The 22,347-nt window shown below is 40.9% G+C and overlaps 1 protein-coding gene across 1 annotated transcript in view; it reads right to left on the minus strand.

Annotated features, from left to right (window-relative positions):
- DOCK8 (dedicator of cytokinesis 8) overlaps window positions 1-18,223 on the minus strand; it is a 77,468-nt gene extending 59,245 nt beyond the window's left edge. Inside the window, exons 1-12 of the mRNA XM_086479207.1 lie at window positions 18,081-18,223; window positions 15,052-15,123; window positions 11,531-11,654; window positions 11,100-11,312; window positions 10,522-10,607; window positions 9,891-9,957; window positions 9,163-9,312; window positions 8,434-8,514; window positions 7,462-7,621; window positions 6,738-6,877; window positions 6,412-6,505; window positions 5,112-5,274 (exon numbers count right to left, since the gene is read on the minus strand). Coding sequence (XP_086335333.1) covers window positions 5,112-5,274; window positions 6,412-6,505; window positions 6,738-6,877; window positions 7,462-7,621; window positions 8,434-8,514; window positions 9,163-9,312; window positions 9,891-9,957; window positions 10,522-10,607; window positions 11,100-11,312; window positions 11,531-11,654; window positions 15,052-15,123; window positions 18,081-18,208 — 1,478 coding nt within the window. The 5' untranslated portion in view covers window positions 18,209-18,223. The remainder of the gene's footprint in view (window positions 1-5,111; window positions 5,275-6,411; window positions 6,506-6,737; window positions 6,878-7,461; window positions 7,622-8,433; window positions 8,515-9,162; window positions 9,313-9,890; window positions 9,958-10,521; window positions 10,608-11,099; window positions 11,313-11,530; window positions 11,655-15,051; window positions 15,124-18,080) is intronic.
- Between the last annotated feature and the right edge of the window lie 4,124 nt (window positions 18,224-22,347).

Below are 22,347 nucleotides of genomic sequence, written 5' to 3' on the forward strand. Positions count from 1 at the left end.
CTCCCCTTCTCCCCTCCTGGCTGGGGTCAGGTGAGCAGGTGGGAGGGCTGACTCTTTGCTAATCTCTGCTGCAAGAAATGAGTAAGCTTTAAATCTTTTTTTCCAGCTTCTTCATTCAGTGACTCCTTACTGATAGTCACATCTTTGCTGCTACTGCAACTCAGTACCTAGCTACTGTGTTAGGGATCAGAAAAGTCCTTTAGAATTGCATCAACTACCGTTGTAATAAGCACTCTTCCAGGCCTTCAGTAACACAATGGTCACAAGAAAGCTGGTATTTCTGTAGCTATAATACTGTGGCACACCCATTCTCAATTACTGCTAGTTAGCTATTACCAATATAGAAACACAGAATCATTCAGGTTGGAAAAGACCTTTGAGATCATCAAGTCCAACCATCAACCCTTCCCTACACAAGTACACCCCTAAACCACATCTCCAAGCACCACATCTAAACGACCTTTAAACACCTTAAGGGATGGTGACTCAACCACCTCCCTGGGCAGCCCATTCCAATGTTTGACAACCCTTTCAGTGAAAAAAATTTTCCTAATATCTAGCCTAAACCTACCCTGGTGCAGCTTGAGTCTGTTCCCTCTTGTTCTGTCATTAATTACCTGTGAGAAGAGACCAGCACCTACCTCTCTACAATGTCCTTTCAGGCAGTTGTAGAGAGCCATAAGGTCTCCCCTCAGCCTCCTTTTCTTAAAACTAAATAACCCCAGTTCCCTCCGCCGCTCTTCATATGACTTATTCTCTTTCACCAGCTTTGTTGCCCTTCTCTGCACTCTCTCCAGCACCTCAATGTCTTTCTGGTACTGAGGTGCCCAAAACTGAACACAGTACTCAAGGTGTGGCCTCACCAGTGCCAAGTATGGGGGGACGGTCACCTCCCTACTCCTGCTGGCCATGCTATTCCTAATATAAGCCAGGACACCACTGGCTTTTTTGGCCACCTGGGCACACTCCTGGCTCATGTTCAGACGCCTATCGACCAGCACCCCCAGGTCCTTTTCTGCTGGGCAGCTTTCCAGCCACTCCTCCCCAAGCCTGTAGCGCTGCCTGGGCTTGTTGTGACCCAAGTGCAAGACCTGGCACTTCGCCTTGTTGAAGTTCATACAATTGGCTTTGGCCCATTGATCCAGTCTGTCCAAGTCCTCCTGCAGAGCCTCCCTACCCTCAAGCAGATCAGCACTCCCACCTAACTTGGTGTCATCTGCAAACTTACTAAGGGTGCATTCTATCCCTTTGTCAAGATCATTGATAAATATGTTAAACAGAAGTGGCCCTAGTACTGAACCCTGCAGAACACCACTTGTGACCAGCCGCCAGCTGGATTTAACTCCATTGATCACCACTCTCTGGGCCCAGCCATCCAGCCAGTATTTTACCCAGCAGAGTGTATGGTCATCTAAGCCATGAGGAGCCAGTTTCTTCATTAGAATTCCCTGGGAAACAGTGTCAAAGGTTTTACGGAGGTCGAGGTAAACAATATCCACAGCCTTTCCCTCATCCATCAGGTGGGTCATCTTATCACAGAAGGAGATTGGGTTCATTAAGCGGCACCTGCCTTTCATAAACCCATGCTGACTGGACCTGATCACCTGGTTGTTCTGTAAATGACTCATGATGGCACTCAAGATGATCTGCTCCATGACCTTCCCTGGCCCTGAGGTCAGACTGTCAGGTCTATAATTTCCCGTATCCTCCTTTCAGCCTTTCCTGTAGATGGGTGTCACATTTGCTATTCTCCAGTCCACTGGGACCTCCCCAGTTAGCCAGGACTTCTGGCAGATATGGAAAGGGGCTTGGTGAGCACATCCGCAAACTCCTTCAGTACTCTTGAATGCAGCCCATCCAGCCCCATAGACTTGTATATCTAAGTGGTGTAGTAGGTCACTGACCACTTCCTCTTTAATTGTGAAGGCCACATTCTGCCCTCCCTCCCTGTCTTCCAGCTCAAGGCACTGGGTGTCTAGGGAACTACTGCTAAAGATTGAGGAAAAGAAGGCATTGAGCACCTCAGCCTTTTCCTCATCCTTTCTCACTGTGTTTCCTCCTCTACCTAGTAAAGGAGGAAGATTCTCCCTAGCCCTCCTTTTGTTGTTAACGTATTTATAGAAACATTTGTTATCGTCCTTAACAGCTGTAGCTAGTTTAATTTCTAATTGGGCTTTGGCTCTCCTAATTTTCCCCCTGCATAGCCTGACTACTTCTTTATAGTCCTCATGAGAGACCTGCCCCCTCTTCCAAAGGTCACAAACTCTCCTTTTTTTTCCTAAGGTCATGCCAATGGTCCCTATCAGCCAGGCCGGTCTTCTTCCCTGGCAACTTATTTTTCGGCACAGGGGGACAGCCTGCTCCTGCACCTTTAAGACTTCCTTCTTGAAGTATGTCCAGCCTTCCTGGGCAGCTTTACCCTTCAGGGCTGCCTCCCAAGGGACTTTGTCACCCAGTCTCCTCAACAGGCCAAAGTCTGCCCTCTGGAAGTCCAAGACGGCAGTTTTACTAACCCCCTCCTTACTTCCCCAAGGATTGAAAACTCTCTCGTTTCATGGTCGCTATGCCCTAGATGACCTCCAACCTTTACTTCCCCCACAAGTTCTTCTCTGTTCACAAGGAGCAGGTCCAGAAGGGCACCTTCCCTGGTTGGCTCCCTTACCAGTTGTGTCAGGAAGTTATCTTCCACACACACCAGGAACCTCTGGGACTGCTCTCTCTCTGCTGTATTGTATTTCCAGCAGGTATCTGGAAAATTAACGTCCCCCACGAGAACAACGAGTAGTGATCATGAAACTTCTCCCAACTTATAAAATATTGCATCCACCTCTTCATCCTGGTTGGGTGGTCTGTAACAGATTCCCACCACAATATCAGCCTTGTTTGCCTTTCCTCTGATTCTTACCCATAGTGACTCAACCCTATCATCACTGTCATTAATTTGCGTGCATTCATATGTCTCCCTAATATAGAGGGCCACCCCACCACCTCTTCTTCCTCGCCCATCTCTTCTAAAAAGTTGGTAGCCATTGATTGCAGTGCTCCAGTTGTGTTAGTCATCCCACCAGGTTCCCATGACAGCAGTTATATCATAGCTTTCTTGCTGCAGAATGGTCTCCAACTCCTCCTGTTTATTGCCCATGCTGCATGCATGCACTTCAGCTGAGCTAACAATCCTGCCCCTGTTTTGGGAAGAGAAGCCCTAATTCCTACCTGATCATTCTCCACCGTTTCCACAGTTACTAACTCATCAACAAGCCTAGTGCTTTTGCTGCTGAATGGGTTACCTTCCCTCACCTCAATTGAGATGTTAGACTGAAAGAACACACCAGCACACCGACCATTCAGCACCAATATGCCACATTCAGTCTCCTCTCTGGCAAGCCTGGTTTCAGCCCCATCCCCCTTCGAAGCTGGTTTAAAGCTCTTCCTATAAACCCTGCTAATTCTTCTCCCAGGATCCTTTTCCCCCTTTGAGACAAATTAATCCCATCTGTTGCTAGCAGGCCAGGTGTCTTACAGACCAACCCATGGTCAAAGAACCCAAAGTTCTGCCGGTGACACCAGGCTTGAAGCCAAGAATTCATCTGATGGTTCTTCCTGCCAAAACCCTTATCACTCCCTGCAATTGGTGGGATAGAGGAGAAGACTGCTTGCACTCCCAATCCCTCAACCAGTTGACCCAGGGCCCTGAAGTCTTTTGTCATTGCCCATGGACTTCTTGATTTAAGTTCCTCACTACTCACTTGAAAAATTAATAATGGGTAGTAAATTGAGGAATGAACCAGAGTAAGAAGTTTTCTTTTAAATTCCTTGACCCTGGCCCCAGGGAGGCAGCAGACTTCCCTAAGAAGTGGGTCCTGTCTGCAAATAGGGCCTTCCGTTCTGTTCAAATGTGAGTCCCCCTATGACAAGTATGTGCCTTTTATTCTTTACTGAGGCTGTTTTGATCGGTGGCTTAGTCTGACTTCGTACTGGTGACACCACTAAGTTAGGTGAACCTTTGTCCTTGTTGGTGTTTGATTCTCCCTGCAGAGCAGTGTATCTATTTTGCAAGGGAACCTGCAAGGGGGAGTGCAGTAGCTATTGGGACGCCATGCCTGCTGTGCCTGGCAGGAACTTGTCGCCACTGATCCTTATCCTCTAAGTCATCACATTCAGCAAGATGGAGAGAGGATAGGGAACCCTCTGTGTCCTTAGCACTGTGTGCCTGTTGGGGCTGTTCCAAGGAAGAAAGAGTCTGACTCCACCGGTCATACTGTCATATTCCCTTATAGCCCTCAGCCTTTTGACTTCCTCTTTCAGCTCAGCCACAAGGCTGAGCAGTTGATTCACTTGCTCACATCTAACACAGGTGTTGTCCCCACAGTCCTCCACTGCAAATGCAAGGCTCCGGCACTCTCTGCAGCTGGAGGCCTCGACACCTACATGTTTGCGTGGGACCTCTGTCTGGGTCGCCAATCACTGCTCACTAGCACTACTAAGATGCACAAACATGTTGAAGTACATTCTTTTGATATTCATTTCTTCTTGGAGACTCAGATATGCTAGACCACTAAGAAATTATAGGAATTGCTCAGTTGCATGCTAGCGAACACTCTGGTCTCCTTGAAACAATCAGAATAGAACAGATTTAAGAAAATAAATGACATAGCCTAGAGTCCTTGTTCATGGTGAGAAAGTACAGAGAGCAACATAATACTTCCTCTGATGACTCAAATTATCAGTAGAAACCACCTAGCACAAACGTTTACCAAAACCGTTAAAAATTATAGTAAGATCTACTGAGAAAAAACACAGAAGAGGAAAGATAGAGAGAGATATATAAAATAAATATATATATGTGTACCAATGAGAGCTGTTTGAGGGGTTTTTTTGACATTTTAGAAAAAATTTGAAAGGACCACATAATTAGATTAGTAAGTACACTACAGAACATACTGCAGGCATTTTATCTTATAACGGCTAGTAAGATTAAATCATCAGCCTAACTCACAGTCTTTAACAATTTTTTGAATTATTTTTATTTTCTATTTATGAAAAAAAATCTAACTCACAATTATTTTTTAAAATGAAACTTAAGACGTTTAAAAATATATGTTATTTGTTACCTGTAAATGGTATGGGGAACATACACTTCTCTAATTGGGAATTCCAAAATCTCTTTGTGAGGACGATTACGATTTTCTGAAAATGGCTTCACTGGTAGTAACTCTGGTGTCAGACAATAACCAAGGTTTTCTGGAGCTGGGGAAATCTCCAGTTTAAGTGTTCCTTTAAAAAAAATTCACAAAATATCAGCAAAACCCATAAAAAATAACCAATGTATAATAAAACAAAAATAATATGTGAGGTTACATAGCAACAGTGCAGAAGTAAGAACTGGACACTCAGCTTGCAGTCTGCACGAGAATGAAAGCATAGGTCTAGAAAGATACACAGGAAGTAACCTACACACATCGCTACACATCAGGCCAATATATAGCTCTTTATGTCTACCCTGTACAATTTCAAGGAAGCAGGAAAGAAAAAAGGAATACCATATGCTGGGTCGATGTTCTGGTATCTTTCACACACAAATAATATAAAATTTGTCTGGGAGAGAAATAAAAGACAAAAGGGCTGTTGTCTAATACAGTTCTCTCACACACACACACAAACACACCCCCGCCGATTCTGCTCTGATTAATCCCTGCCAAAGCAGACACCACCCACCAGGAAAGTCAGGCTTGCTGTTGTAAGCACTTAAACAGTTAACACTGATGACATTTACCCAAGTATAACTAGACTTTCAATTTAAATTCTCTGCTGTGATTAGTGAAAACCATTTAGGGAACTCAGACTTGTCATTTCTGACAATGTGCTAAAAAGGCAAACCAGCTTTGCATTCAGTTCATGTTTGTTAAGGTTCCTCTACAGCCCAGAAGACCTTGAGCTGTAATTGATGTAAAAAGAAAAAATAAGGTGGTCAGGTTTTTGACAGTATCTCTGCTTCTCTACCTCGTTAAATCACACTGACCCAGACACCCCGACAATCTCCCTCTGTAAAATATGACACATTTAAAACCATTGCAGGGAAATCGCAAGGCTCTTAGCAATTTTCTTTTAAGCACTGTCTTCAAACAGTTTGAATAATAACAACAGACATCAAGTGGATACACTGTAAATTAGGGAGGAAAGCAAATAATTTTATAATATCAAGCTAAATATAAATCTCCATCCTCACTCATACAGGAAAAAACCCTCAAAAGCATCTGTGCTTAGGTAGACACTGGGAGCCCAGGATGTTCCGCAATAGCACATACTATAGACTTAAACCCCAAGTCAATTATACTTTGGGGCTGGAATTTACAGAACAATTTAGGGAAGAAAAGTACACATATTCTTTTCCATCCAAACTGAATTATGTACCTGGTAAAGTCTTAATTCTTCTCTGCAAGGAAGATGATCTTTTGAAATCAGCTAAAAATTTGAACAGATCTTCATCACTGAGCCTGTCTCCTTCCTACCAAGAGAAAGACAAAAATCAGTACCTTTACAACAATACTCCATAACACTAAGAAAAGCTTCTGGGTAAACCATGTCTTTGAGGCATGCAAAGCAAGTGGGTTATTGCCTACTTGACAGCAGTTATCCTCTGTCCCCATACGAACATCACTGGTAACTTTTTCCAACACAGTTCACATTGCATAGATGAAAAACGTCTTAGGCAATCAGAAGTAAGGAGTATCCAATACCTGTTTAAAAAAGGTGCTGAGGGTCAGAGAGATTGTTTTGAAGTTTGATACTGGATAGCTGTCCTCCGAGCTGAGACTTCTTTCAGAAAGTCTTCTTGCCTGTAGCAGCGTTGCCCTCTTGTCACTAGTGGATCCTTTTCCTTCAAAGGGAAATTAAGTGAAACATCAACTTGCTTTGTGTTGCTTCAGTACAAGACTATCAGAATACACTAGAAATCCACAACTTCCCAGCATAATCAGAGGACAGAAAGAGTATCTAAAACATTCCACTACTTTCATTTCACACTATGTGAAATACTGGAATGCCAGGACACACCTAGTGAAGTTACATTTTTCTGCTGCAGAGCACTGGCTTAATCAAATTTTTAGTTCATGGGTTATAAAGCAGTTTGGTTAATGTTGTTGACCAGTGGTCCTGTATATGCTAGAAACTAAGATGTTAAGTATTTTGACTGCCTTATATTGCAAACAAGCTCCATATGGAAGGGACTTCTACAAAGCCAGTGTTCAACAAAAATTTGGCCTAAAAATAGAAGAATATTTAGTATGCATAAAAATAAATATGCAGAGATGTAGAATGAGCATATTGTGCCTGTAGCACTGAAAATGAAGGCTGACTCTGAATCTGTTGTTTTCTCTTGATGCCAGAGTGAATGACCTTGTTTCTTATGCACAGTCCTACCAAAGAGTCTCTTTGTTTTAGTTAGAAAAGTTAGACAACTACCATTTAAACCTTCGGCCTCAGGTATTTCTCGTTCAAGTGTTGAAAGGTTGAAGAAATTAGTTAGGCTTATGGGAATCCAGGCGAATGGCATTCTATATTTCCCCAACCGCTGACAAAAGGATTCGGCTTGGGCTTTCAGTTTTTCAATCTTTTCTTTTGTCTAAGACAAAAAAGATAATGACTGTTTAAAAAGCAATCAGTTATTTTAATGCTACTATAGATAAAAAATGGAAATTACATATTTACAGTTCAGTAAATAATTTGCATTCTTATCTTCCATGTTTTCTTGCTACATCACTGCCAGCATCACAGCTGTTTTGAGATGTACGTTCACTTCTTATTTCTTTTCAATTAGTTCATTTTCATTATACAAAAGGAGAACACAAATCTTTTTTCAGTGACCTTCAAGCCTAGCATGAACAATCACCATGAAAGTTTAGCAGGTTCTACTTCCTTCATCAGATACAAACCCAATATTCCGCTGAAAGCAATATTCTAATAGTGAGAGACAGGTGGAAGGCCAGCAAACATTCTCAGTCTGCTCCAGGGAGGTAAATGACCATGAATTCCTTGAAGAAAGCTCATGTTATCAATGGATGACAGCACCGAACCGGCCACATACACACAACAGGTTGTTTGCCCATCCAACTCAATAACATGTCTCGCAGGTACGAATATTTCTGCTACTCCACATTGCATTATCATCGCCTTTGCTCACCCCTATCTGCTTACTGACTCAAGTCTTTGTCCATATTGACTTTCAGAGGGGTCAGTAATGAAAGTGCACCTTGCCTTCTCATGATTTCGTCCCGTTGGTCACAGACACCAGACTGCTTACACCACAGATGTGCCAACTGGCTTCCTCCCCAATGTTCTTGGGATTCTGTCCTGTGCCATAGAGCCTACTCTTTCTCTCTTTTTCCCTTGGGCATACATTTTTTATCTAAATACTCTTTATAGTTATTTACTTACCTTGCCAGCTTCACTTTCCTTAAGAACCATGTAGGGTTCTGCACAGTCTCCAATTTCTCCTTGCTGAAGCACCTTTTCTATCTACAAAAATCAGTAAAACAAGACACTTACAAAGAAAAAAAAATCCCCCAAGTAGTAGCATGTTGCTTCTCTAGCAATATGGAAGAAAAAAATCCCCCAAGTAGTAACGTGTTGCTTCTCTAGCAATACGGAAGAACCTGTCTAAATGCGCAATACAGAATATTTAAAACTGTCTTTATGGAGTAACTGATACAAAAACTTCTAGTTTTTCCTCTGGTTGTTAGAATGCAGAAGATAAATACATGACAACACTGACAATCGGGTACTACTACATTTTCACTGAATCAGGAAATTAACACATTCCAAATGAAGTGATTCAGCCTAACTCAGTTTCAGAATTAAATAAACAAAATTATGCAAAGTGCACTAAGCCAAAGCCAAAAAACCTCCACAGAATGTAATTACAATTTTTAAAAATGGCTTGTTTCATTTTAATTTAAATTTCCATTAGGCAGAGATAGGAAGAACTAGAACACAGGGTATCAATATAACTTCTTAGCTTGGGAGTGAGACATACCTGCACATGTACTATTTAAAACTACCAGAATTCATCTCAGCTACAGGAGACTCATGTTTGTCAGCTCCATGAATTCAAACAAGCACAGCCAGGAACCAGAAAAATGGTGTTGAAGTAGCACTGTAACATACCTTTATTACTAGGTATATATCCGATGAGGGGTAAGTGACAGAAAATACTGCTGATCTTGCCTGAGTAGACAAGTCAATGGAGGGTGTATGAGAACGCAAGAATCCTCTTAATGAATCAGGGTTGAGGTCGCAATGAAAATTTTCTGAGATCTTGAAAAGAAAAACAATTAAAAGGTATTGCAAAGCAAAAATGCATCAGATTGTACTTAAAGGGGGCCTACAGGAAAGATGGGAGGGACTCTTTTATCAGGGATTGTAGTGATAGGATGAGGGGTAACAGTTTCAAACTGAAACAGAAGAAATTTAGATTAGATATTAGGAAAAAATTCTGTACTGTGTGGATGGTGAGAAGCTGGAACAGGTTGCCCAGAGAAGCGGTGGCTGCCCTCTCCCTGGAAGTGTTCAAGGCCAGGCTGGATGGGGCTCTGAGCAACCTGGTCTAGTAGAAGGTGTCCTTGCTTATGGTGGAGGGGTTGGAACTAGGTGATCTTTAAGGTGCCTTCCAACCCAAACCATTCTGTGATTCTATGATTTTGTTTGAAAATAAGTCAGAAGTAGTAGAACTACAAAATAAAAAATTGCAAGCATGTGACTTTGACGGAATAAAAATAATCCTGGATCAGACTGCATGTGTAAAAAATGGCATGGTTTTTGTAAGTTTTCCTACATTATTATTCCAGAGATAAAAGTCCAAGCTAACTGAACAAAAATACTGTACGCACACTTACCTTTTTTCGTTCTTTTATATCATAGAGAGCTATGCATGCAAACAAAGGTTCAATCTCTATATCAAACCTGTTAAGGAAAGACACCCAGGACACTGATTAATACTGCACTCTTATGACTCTGTATAATAAAAAAATGAAAGCACTATATTTTGACTGGTACTTCCATTAGAAAATAAGGAGAAATATTTAGTTTCAGACCTCAGCTCTCTCGAAGTCTGGAGGATTTTTTTATTAGTGCATTTCATTAGATGATTGCAAGAGGAAAAGAAGGGAACTAAACTGCACACAATGTATTTTCTAAATTTGTCAGAAAGCTGGTCGCAGATATTAGTTAAAATAATCATATCTTTCATGAATTTTTTTTCTGTTGATTAAGTCCAGTAGCGTGTACGGAGACCAATCTAGTTTGCTGGAAATATATAATTTGGGCTCATTCCCAATTCCTTTTCACCCTGACAAGTTAAAGACTCCTGCAATGATGGACAGAAATAGTCCTCTGCTACACTAAGAAAGAACAAGAAAGTGTATAAACAGTTGCGGAGCAGGACACTTGTAGTGGTGTAGCAGGGTCAGCCACAGTAAACTGGTATGAACTAAGAAATGGTGAGTGATGCCTGGGAAGGATACCTACTTCAGAGTCTGCAGCTTCACCAAAATCCTGTTGCCCAGATGTTCCTTTGGGCGATCTGGCACCGGCCGTATCTCCACTGCATCCTCCTATAATTAAACAGCTATTGGAGTCATACTCAATTAAAACAACCGTAAATTTACATACGTACATAAAACCTTTATGTGATGTTAATTGGGCCACTGCTACAGAGTAGCAATTTCCCACACTCAGCCGGAATTTCATCTCTTCAGAGATGAAAGAAAATTGATTTATATTTCTGAATATTTATGCTTCTGGCCCCCAAGCATTACAGCAAAGGGTAACACTCTGACAGAACCGTATCACCAGCACACGGCTTGACCCACGCTGAGAGGGGTATAACAAAGCCTCAGGCAACATCACCAGTCCAAGTACAACCCCCTGAATGCGTGTTCAAGATAGCTGACAGGAGCCCAAGGTGACATCCGTTCGCCATGTTATTATCCAAGGCAGACACATATCCAGGCCACAAACCCTGTCTTTTGACCGCGGCGCAGCTTTAGACATGCCAGGACAGCCACCTCAGGAGGGCTTGCAGGCCAGTCAGCCTCTGAGCTCACCTCATCCACGGAGGGGTAGAGGGCAAGGAGCTCGGCGTGCCTGTTGGTGCGGCGTGCCTCCTCATTCTGCCTCTCGAACTCCTCGGCGCTGACATGCCGCAGCAGGTTTTCCAGGCGGGGCTCCGGCTGCAGGCTGCGCAGGTCAAAGTCAGAGGAGGCGAGGGTCGTCCTCGAGGCCTCCTCAGGGAGCGCCTGGATGTGTCGGGGCCCCGCCTGTTGGAAAACCACAAAATGGTGAGCTGTGGCTTGGACACTGGGGCGGTGCGAAACGTCTCTTGCTTGTCTGGCAGAGAGGGTCTTAATGCCACTTCTGCCACGAGGCCTAATGGCAAGCACAGCTCTCTGCCTCATGCTATTACAAGATCCTAGGATGCTTCCTTTAAGGAAAGCTGCTATATTGGATTGCTTTTCCCGAAGTGAAGAAAATGTACCTGAAAGTTTGCATCCCCGGAATCCAATGTTTCTGATGCAAATGTTTGTTTTCGAAGTGTCTTGTGAAAGTCTTTTCGGGATCCCTTGTTTTTCAGGCTACAATTATCTGAACTGCCTTGGTTCCTTTCACAGAGAAGCCCGAGAAAGTCAGCACAAGGACAGCACAAGGACGAGGAAGGGAAAATAAAACAGAAAAGACAAATTAAAAAAAAATATTAAGCAACTGGAAATATTATTGTGCCAAAGAGCAGTGTAGCACAGCTTTTATGCAAAAATGTGACATTGCACAATGTTTAATTGTTTTATCACACCACTGCAACTCTATCATTAAGAATGGTTTTAAAAGGAAGAGAATTCACTCAGATCACTTTTGCATAGACTTTGAGCCTGAGACAGCAGCAAAACCCAACCTAGGTACAAATTCAGCTCTGAGCTCCTCATCAGACACTATGATTATTTCAGTGACCATAAGAACACAGATTGGGATCACTTATCTCTTGGCTGGCTCTTTGCTCCAGCAATTGTACATCAAGGAACTCATTGCTCTTGTCCTGGACCTAGCTGGTATCCCAAGTTAATCACATACAACAATCTATACCTTTCAAACAGTCCCTGTTTTTGAAGAGGACTATTGCTACAGCACAGTGTAACCTTCTCTGCCAGCAACTTCCCAAAATTTTGCAGGAAGGTATCTATTTCAAGTTACATTTTTGTGGCAGATTTAAAAAACCAGCTAGTACCCTGAAAAAAAGATAACTGACACATCCAGAGCTCTATTTCTTCCACTTTACTATGCAATTTGCTAAATCCCGTGAGGGCCTTTTTTGCAGTCAGCCTCCTCAGTTACAGAATCCTGCTTCATTCATATTCCTTTCTGTAACACTCCCAAAGCGATGTCTAAACATCTGAGTACTTTCATAAAGATGCCATGATAAGCAATTATTGATCAGGGAGACAACGTTTTATTACATTTTGGGAGTAACTGAATTATATGCTCTGATGTGTTTTAATTTTAATTGTTTGCATTTTAATCATTTACCAGTTTACTGCAAATGAAAACTGAAGTCATAAAAGAGACAACCCCAGCTCTCCTTGGATGTGACCTTGTTTTGGAACCACCTTAATAATCAAGAATGAAAGACAGAAATTCTGCCTGAGTTCACTTTAAGATATTTCAGCATCCAAAAGTGGTTTTGTTGATTATTTTTTCACTACCGCTAGTGGCAAACGAATGACTAACGGAGAGATTTCTGTACCTGAGACCTTTCCCCAAGGTATACAAGCTATGCTAGAGATGCCTTTCCCCTAAAGGATTCCTGGAAAATTTATTTATATTGTTTATTTATTTTGAAAAGCATGGTAGCAATTGAAACTCACCAAGAGGCAAACACTGTTTTTAGCACACATGTCAATTTAATGGCCACACACTGAACTAACAAAATGGGACAAGGAAAAGGAGCAAAGGACAATTGAAAGAATAAACTGACAGGCACAGGAACAAGCCTCCCATTCAGCCTCTGGCAACAACACATGGATCCCTCAGCCGTGTCCAGCCCCTCTGTCACATACCCCTCTGCCCTGGCGCACAAGGACCACGTCTACTCATGCAACCCACTGAAGACTCTTCAATCTCCTGTTCTGAACCTTCACATCCATGAATAGATGAAAGTCTCTTACACACTCCTGTCATCCATAACTCGCCAGACCATACGTTAGGCAAGCTGTCCTATGAATCTTTGTCTTTCAAAGTTTCAAACTACAGTTTTTCCAGCCTTTCCCAAAACAATGGAAAGCTTTCTACAACTACTTTTTCTCAGTTCTCTCTTGATGTCTTTTCTTCCTCTCACATCTGTTTTAAGAATAGTGTCCAAGCATAACATAAGACTCCCAATAACAATCTATCCATGGTTTATGTGACACTACAGCATCTTTTACACTGTCTTGTTCTTTGCAATTTTTAATAAATTCCTTGCTTTGTTAGCCACAGCCATCAAAGCTCAGCCCTCTGGCAGGGCCCTTTGTCATGTTTACTGCAGACTCAACGGCTCAATAAAGTTTTTGAACACAAATTTACCTTATCTGAATGAATGAAATAGTAAAACACACGACAAATCTTTTCATGCATCTCTGTTTCTATGGCTCCATTCACATTTCTACAAGCATATGTAAGTGCAAAAATAGCTATGTCCTATTTTTCACCTCACCTGCTTTACTGCTCACTCCCTACTTGTATGCACAGACAAAGTTGCATGCTGGCTCTTTACACCATGCTCAGAACACCACCGCGTGAAAGAGCCAGCGCCTGTGCTCTGAGCGGTGCAGGTGGAGAGCTTGCAAAACCCACCAGCTTATTTTTAGTGACTCACTGTGGAACAGTTCAGAGAACTGAATCAATTTCATCAGCACCCCTGGAGGAAGTCTCTTAACAACCCTGAGCAGCTGCTCGTCCCTGCACAAGCTGCACATTTAAACAATGCAATTCCTTTATGATCACCAAGAGTCAACCTGCGACACGCTGAGTGCTGATGTACATCAGGTCAGAAAAACAGAGAATAGCAAGGGCAGGTGAAGGGGCACAACAAAATGGCAGCAAATGTGCTAGCACTCTATCATCAGCTGCTACTACCGCTTCTCAAGAACAGGGCTTGAGCGTGGGAGGGGATGAACAGGAAGCGGTGCAGAAAAACAGAGCTCCAAAAACCTTTCTGAAGAGCAGGAGGGGATGATGGGGAAGGAGTGGAGTTCCACTGGCACAGTGCATCCCTGAAAGTCTGGGGACAGACACCCCCACAAAGGAAGCACTGATTGAGAGTTTCCTTCACATTTAAGAAGTGAAATGGAATGAAATGAAATTATAAAATTAAATTAAAGTAAAATAAAATAAAGGAAATTAAGTCACTTGTAATGACTACTGGTACAATTCTGTGTGTTGAATTACACTGACCCCAAATGCAGAAATCACTTACTGACGTAAAATAGTAAAATAGGATGTTATAACAATGATCCCATGAACACAAGCAATCACTGCTGGAAAAGCCCACAATCCTCAGTTTTTTGCTACTAGCACTCCGTTTTGTTTTCAGATACCATTAGAAATCAGATCATGTTGAATTTTCAAGGCATGGAGTGAAATGAAGAGCTTACAAATGTAACCTTTACCCCTGTTATCTTTCCTTTTAGTCTGATCAAATAGTAGTATTCCTGATTTAGATAAAGCTCCATTATAGACTTTATTACAGACATTATTTATTACAGACTTTATTACAGACATCATTACAGTGAATTTCTTCGCAATTAATTCCCATAGTGTCTGATAAGAAGTAAATGCAACAATACTTAGCTATAGCCCACTAGTTCAAAAGGACCAATATAGTTATATATATTACTGAAAAACCAGTTCTTGTCTTCAGTCAGTGATTCAAATCATTATTCTGTAGGATTACTTACAACAGCATGCATCTCCTCTCTGACAAATAAAATGCAAAGTATTTTCTATTTTATTTACTTGTATGTAGCTTACTTTCGATTCACAATCAGCCACTCCCGGATATACGTCTGAACACAGTCTCTGACATGTGAGTCCAGTTCAACCCTGGGGAAAGAGCAATGTATTGTAAATATTTTAGTACCTTTCTTTGCCTTAAGGACAAAGAAACATATCTAAAACCACTATTCAGATAAGGGCCTCTCTATTAGTCATCTCCTGTATATTTATTTTACTGCTAAACTATTGTTTGAGGTTTAAAGAATTCTGTGTACTGTATGAATTCCCTGATGCAGGTTTTTCTTTGTGTTTATAAATTAACAAACATACATTTAACAGAGGTAACCATTTGCCACACTATGCATTTCATGAATATGAGACCAATGTTGCTATAAAATACAGTGAAATAAAAGAAATTATACCAGGTACCTATCTTTGTGATTTTCAAAACTCGGTAACAAGTCTCAACAGACAGAGATATTTTTCTAGAGACCTCACTCAGCTCCTGGACTCTTGCAAATACATAGTGTCTTGCATGTTTTTGGTGTAGTTTTCTCTTTCTCAGAGAAGTGAAGAAAATTCTAAAAAGGGACCCTAAGCTTTTAATCAGATAGCATAATAAAACTTTAAGATCTAAGGATATGTTATAATTTAATTTTTCAACTTTCAGCTAAGTCTCATTTGATGTAGGGGGTTGTCAGTGCTTCCTGATAGACTGGATAGTGACTGGAACTGAAATATTGTAAGCTAAATTTGATATGCGTGAATTTGCTGTCACGATACTGTAGCGAAATTCCCCTACCCCTACTCTAAAAAGTTTTAGTGACCTGTGCAAAAATTGCTACCTTGTCCGATCCAAGTGAGTAAAAGAGCAGAATACACATGTAATGCAACAATGGGTGAAAGGTATGACACTTTTTAGCACTTTCCACCCCAAACTTAACAGATTTGCAAACAATTTTCAAGACCCTGTAACAACTGATTTGGGTTCATGCATGCACCGCAGGATGGAGCTTTGGCTGGTACCAGACTGCTGTGTGTCCCTGCCACCAGTGGACTGACACAGCACACGGTCGCTTCCGCTTCTGGTTCAGGTGGGACATATGTCTGCAAGCAGGCAGCATGTTAATCCAGTTTGGTGGGTGGTAACTGTTTCCTGCTCTTGGTGCAAGAAGACACAGACTGCACTGCCTGCAGGTGAATCTTTGGTGCATGCCTCTCCTGTGCTCCCATCTTCCCTTGACCAGGATTTTCTGTGAAAGCACTAATATTGATTAATGGTGGTGTGAATGGCTAAATAGGAAGATGCTGTGTAAAAAAATAGGCTGAAAGCCTGTCTGTTGGTATTGACTATTTCAGCTTTGCCACAGACTCCTTACAAAACCCTTAATGTCACTGTGGTGCAAATCAGGCCTAAAACTGAGTGTACAGCATGAGTCTACATGTTCTCCCACTGGAAAAAATATTTTTAAACAGTAGGCATGGGGGAGGGATGTAACCTTGGAAATAGGAGAGAAATGGTCATCTTATGTTTTAAATCTCATTTCAAAGCTGAATAATTTTTTACTATTTTTGTCCACCATTTAAATAAATGGGAACTTCAAGCATCAAAATATTTACTGTTTCTCACATCCATTCTCTCTCCCTGATCCACAGGAAAACAAGAATTCATGATAAAGAACACTTTCTGTAAGTAACTTCAAGCGAAAATCACCTGCTGTGCAAATGTTACAAAATCCCCTAGGAGCTGTGTGATTCAAAGAGTTCTAGATGACCTAGTATGGCACCTCGTCTCTTCCATCTTTGCTCTCCTGAACTTCCTCAAGAGGTGCACTGGGCCAAGAAGGAACTTGCAGGCTGAGGCCTTGCTTAGACAGAGGCGTTCTCAAATACTCAACAGCTGACAAAAGTCATATAAACTGTCTTAGCCTCATTGCATTTGCTATGTTGGGCAGAAAACACTGAACAAATACCACTGTTGTATAGGGCTCTAGTTTATACAGCTGGCTGGTATAAATTAGAGCAGGCTGTTACAACTTTTGCAGGAACAGAGGGGGATGCAAGTCTGCCCCACGAGCCAAGACACCGTATTTGTCCCTTTAGTGTTCAGGTTTAGCACAGCAGAGAATACAGACTGCGCCATTCATTTCCTGAATATACTGGAAGGAGCCATCCCCCCATGTTGCACGGTTTGCCATCTTTGCAGACATAGCAGTTAAAGGCTAAACTGGTGCTGACTTCACATTTATCTGACTGTCACTGCTTGCAAAGCTCAATAGTCCTTTGTGGTTCTACTTGAAAGTACCACTCACAGCAAAAAAAATCCTTGAAGAGTATTTTGTATACAATGCATAGGCTTCTCATAAACCACATCAGAAAACTCTCCAATATATTCCTTTTTCTCATACTGAAAAATTCTGATGCCCATAGTTTCTGTATTTATCAAACCAGCTTAAATATTTCCAGGATGTCCGAGCACCTGTATCAACACATGCTACCTATTTTAATTTAAAAGCTGTTGAAAATAGTGGAATTATTTTATTAATGTCAGCCCAAAACCAAAAGTGACTGTTACACTAGAAACTAACAGCTTTTTTCCCCAAACCTTGTGAAGTATGAACTATTTCCCCCCTTTTATGCAAGAAAGGTACTGCGAAAGAGATGCTTAGTGCTCTGATTAATGCCATGTAACACATAGCTGGTGAAAAAAAAGAAATAACCCACAATCCTATGCTTACTACATGATCAGAATCAACTTCCACCTTTGGAATCATGGCTACAAAATTATTTTCCATACTACCCTCCTGCCCTTCTTTACTTATCTTCCTGGTCTACGCCTACCTCACTTCCGCCACTACCAGCTAGCTAGCTCAGGAAGTCATGTAAGTGCTTGCATAATTTTAAGTGTGCAAACAGGCCTAACAGAATCAATAGCAAAGTTAAAATGTTTGAGGTTCAGCAAGTGCATAATGGATGGACGGATGGCAGAGTGAGGTGTCTAGATCAGCATCTTCAAAACTATTTTTAAACGTGCAGCATTTCAGAGGGACAGAAAGTCTCCTTACCCATCTTCTGGCATAGAGGGTTGCAAAGTCCTGCACTCTTTGGGTGTAAAGACAATGTCCAAGTCATCTTCAGGAAAGTCACCAAGTTCTTGTGCTAGTTCTGAGTCCAAGTTGTTCAATCGCGTCATTAGGAAGCCTTCAAAATCTACTGGGTCTACTGCGTCGTAAAAGGAAGGCTAATGGAAGAAATAAAAAGATGCTGACTTTAGCAACAGAAGTTTTTTCTTAATAGTGTAATTTAGGCTTATTTATTTAATTCTTGTCATTGTCCCATTATTTATTAAGCATCAGAAACAGATTTTTGACCTGATACACAGTGGCACTGCATTTAATGCAGAGAAAAGTTGTAGTTCTACGAAAGAACTGAATGAATATGAGTTCTATAATGAAACATTCAGCTGAAAAAAACAAGGGAACAAAGACAGAAAAGTTTTAAAACACAAACAAGAAATGGAAGATACAACACCTACACCCAAATTTGCATCTATTTTCTCTGCTGAGCTTTCCTAGATGCTGGTAGAAGGAGGGCTAACTGAGGTATATCCTGGAAGCCCTCAGATGTGTTCTGCTGGATTCCTGTGAAGTGCATTCAGTCCCCCTTGTCCAATCCATGGTATTAAACAGAGTTATGAAAAAGGCAGCAGTGAATAGGAACAACAGAGGACATGGGCAGGTGACCAAAATGATAGTGCCAGTCAGCGCCAGCTGTCAGGGAGCTGCCAATGGACATTACAGCATATGTGACAAAAGGCATTAGCAATAGCAAGGCCAAGGCAGTAAGTCTTGGAAGTTATACTGAGCTAAGGACCATGAGCACCGTGGCTGCCATCATGAAGATCTCACTCATTTGAGGTGCTGTGCCTGAAGGATACTATTAGAAGTGCTGTGTGCTTTCAACTCCAAACAAAGTTGAGGACAAGATATACCCAAAATCAGAAGAAATTATTATTTTTCTGTCTCTAAATGTTACTGGTTTGCATATTATTGGAGTCCTAATTCTATTGGATTTTTCAAGGGATAGTACAGTAACTATACAAAGGATTTCATGGAACTGCTAAAGTTGTTATTGCAAACCTTAGATACTCAGCATTTCTACAGCACATGGCAGTGCACCTTGATAGAGAGCAAGTTGTATATAATTACAGTTAATCAGCCATTGTTACACAGAACATCCTATCAGAACAAAGTTAAACAAGTACAAGCTCTGCCATTCACACATGCTATGAAGCTGTCTGGCTCTTTTTATCTGCTTAGTCTCAAAAACAGAGGCAGGAAATCTTGTTTTGATATGGTGCCTATAAATGTTCCACATACACATAAGTGTGACTCATATGTTGAAAGTATGTATTATTCTATGTATAGATAAAACTGAATATTATTTTACTTGCTATATAGCCAAAGAAAATAGCCTGTATATGTCTAGAAAATAAAACATCTTCTCAGTTGAGTGCAGAGGCCAACACCTCATATTGTTAATTTTCTTGACAAGTAGCAAATAGATCTAAAAAGTACAGCTTTAGAAAACCTATAGTTTATGTTCTGCAAGTTCCAGAAAGGCTGAGGACACCTCAGTGCACTAAGAGCACAGAAAAACAGTTGGAGCATTAGAATAATAGCACTGGAATAACTTATTTACTAGAAGATAGAATTCTAGCAAAAAATAGCGATCAAATCATCCTTGTCTGTAAAGAACAAGGATTCCATTGCACTAATTAGTCCAAACACCTTTCACAAGATTGCCTTCTGAAGCTGCCAGCAACAAATACTCTGAACATAGATCAGATAATCTACCTCTGTGGTGCTGTTGAATTTTAGCTCAATAGGACAATGAGGAATTCCACAATTTATGAAACATGCAAAGGTGCTCAAAATTTTCAAAGTTCTGGCTAACTCTGAACTAAAATGGCTCACACATAATATGCCACGTCAGTCACTGCAGATTGGAAGATGAGTTAGAGCTGATTAGTGGTAAATACAAGTTTTGGACCCTTTTTAATATTCTGGAAATATAAGTTAGGTAGTTATTCACTTACTAAAAATCTGGAAACATCTTGCAGAAAGTGAAGCATATTTAGAAGAAATGTGCTAAAAACATCTAGGAGAAGCAAACCCATTTACACTTTTGAAAAAAATAGATGTGGTAAACACTCCTCAAACGATGTAGTAGAGGCCTTGGAATACAATCAGCTACCACCCCCCACCTCAGGTTCCCCTTTTATAGAGAAACTGTATTTGTCTCTGCATAAATAACGTCTCTGAGCTCAACCCTCTGCCCGTACATTTAAGGGATGGATTGTATTGTCTGAAAACTCCTTCGGGAAAATCTCTCTCTTTCTTTGCTCTTTTTATCCAAAGAGAAAACCTAAAACTGACAGTAAGTCCAGCAAATCATGAGGCAGTCAGCTGAAGAAATACACTGTGCTGTTAATAAATGCTTAGATTGAGCACTATCTCTGGTTTGTACCTAGTGTAGTGCTGAGCATACTGGATCAACAGTTATGAGTAAATAGTGATCTTTATTAGCTATTGATTTTTTAATTAATTGTCAGCATAATATCCTTGACGTTCACTTGCTGTACTGCCAATGGGTAAAACATTACATGTTAGTGTATATATATGAAGTTTTATTTAAAAAAAAAATCACAAAAGATTAAAGTAAAACACAGCTTAAAGTATACATAAGCATATTACATCCTTTCAGCTGCTCAAGACGTAATGTTTTGCATGCAAAATATTTTTGCTTAATACAGTCTAATTTTCGATTAAGCATTCCACTTTCTTTGAGAAATAACACTTTTTTCCATTCTGACAAGCCAAACCCATTGCATTTCATTATGTCTTCCACCTTTTTCTAGTTGAAGTGTTAATAATAGTCTTTAATCACTATAAATGTGTGCTTCTGACTATTGTAATTTAGACATGAATGTAAAAAAGATGGTGAAAATGTAATGCAGAGGGAGGGTAACGGTGTCCCTAATGACCGGGACAGATCATCAAAGGAAACAGAGATACTGTTTCAACTAAGAAGTCAACAGTCCTTCTCATGCATCATACAAGTGTGCAAAACACTTACTCTACAGAAAATGGCACAAATCATTACTGCAAACATACCTTTTTAAGGATGATGGATTAGAGGCATGTAGGTTGTGACAGCACACAAAATGGCAGCTACGGCGTAATACTCGGTAAATGAAATGTTACCAAGTTTCTCAAGAGCAAAAGCAGTTGTCTGCGTGTAGAAGGGACCTAACCTCCCTAGGCTGAATAACCGCAAGGAACAAGTTAAAACACCACAGCATTTCAGATTAAGGAAGTGAGTAGTGGCGGGAGGCCCTGACACACAGGAAGTAACTGCTTACACCTAGTGCTTTACATTTTTCACAATCACTGGTGCACAAAGACTCTTCCTGCTTGGGCCTCAAATAAAAAAAAAAAAAAAAGAAAAAATTAAAAAGATAGGAAGAAGGAGAGTATCAAAATTGTGGTCAGTTTTATTTATGCCATAGTATGTTCACAGAATACCCAGCCTCCTGAAAGGCAATTAAGAAGATCTGGCATTTTTTCCCTTTGTCATAAGGGCAGTGTCACACGGTCTGACTTCTTCAGAGGATTACACGTGGAAGGCTGACGATGATTCGGAGACACATAACAGTTGACTCAATCATATTTATGCAAATCAGGACACACTATGGCATTTGTCACTTAACATGCTCACTGTACAGCACTGAAAAACACATGAGTGTGCTCTCTCTGCTGTGTCTTTATTCACTAACCTTTTGCAAATCATCTGTGATCACCACACAACCGCATTTACTTGATGGAATTGAATGTTTCCAGCAAGCAAAGGATGTCATATACCCCAACACTTACTAATTATCTTTGATAGTGAATAAATTTCTAGTTAAATTTCTAGTAAATTAGTCTATTTCAGGCTCCAAAGACCATTCTCAGTTTTTTCAAATGCATAATTTCCTCAGCTCACCAAGGAGTATTTTTTAACAGCTTCAGGCAGAAGCCTGTGGAAAGCAAGAAAACTGAAGAAGACCACTTAATTTACCCTAAAAACATTAATCAATGCAGATGCCAAACCTGTGTAAAGAAGATAAACCCAGAACTTACCAGATGAAGAGTAGAAAAGCCAGGGGTACTTAAGCTTCGTTGACAGAACTGCGCAAAGCCAGGTTGGAGAGTAAATTGCTTTCTTATTTCTGCAGAGGAGTGCCTTTAATTAAGCAGAGAAAAACCCTTATAATTACAATTATCCCCA

The sequence above is a fragment of the Leptosomus discolor genome, chromosome Z (genome assembly GCF_034619465.1).
Source record: "Leptosomus discolor isolate bLepDis1 chromosome Z, bLepDis1.hap2, whole genome shotgun sequence".
NCBI classification, from domain to species: Eukaryota; Metazoa; Chordata; class Aves; order Leptosomiformes; family Leptosomidae; genus Leptosomus; species Leptosomus discolor.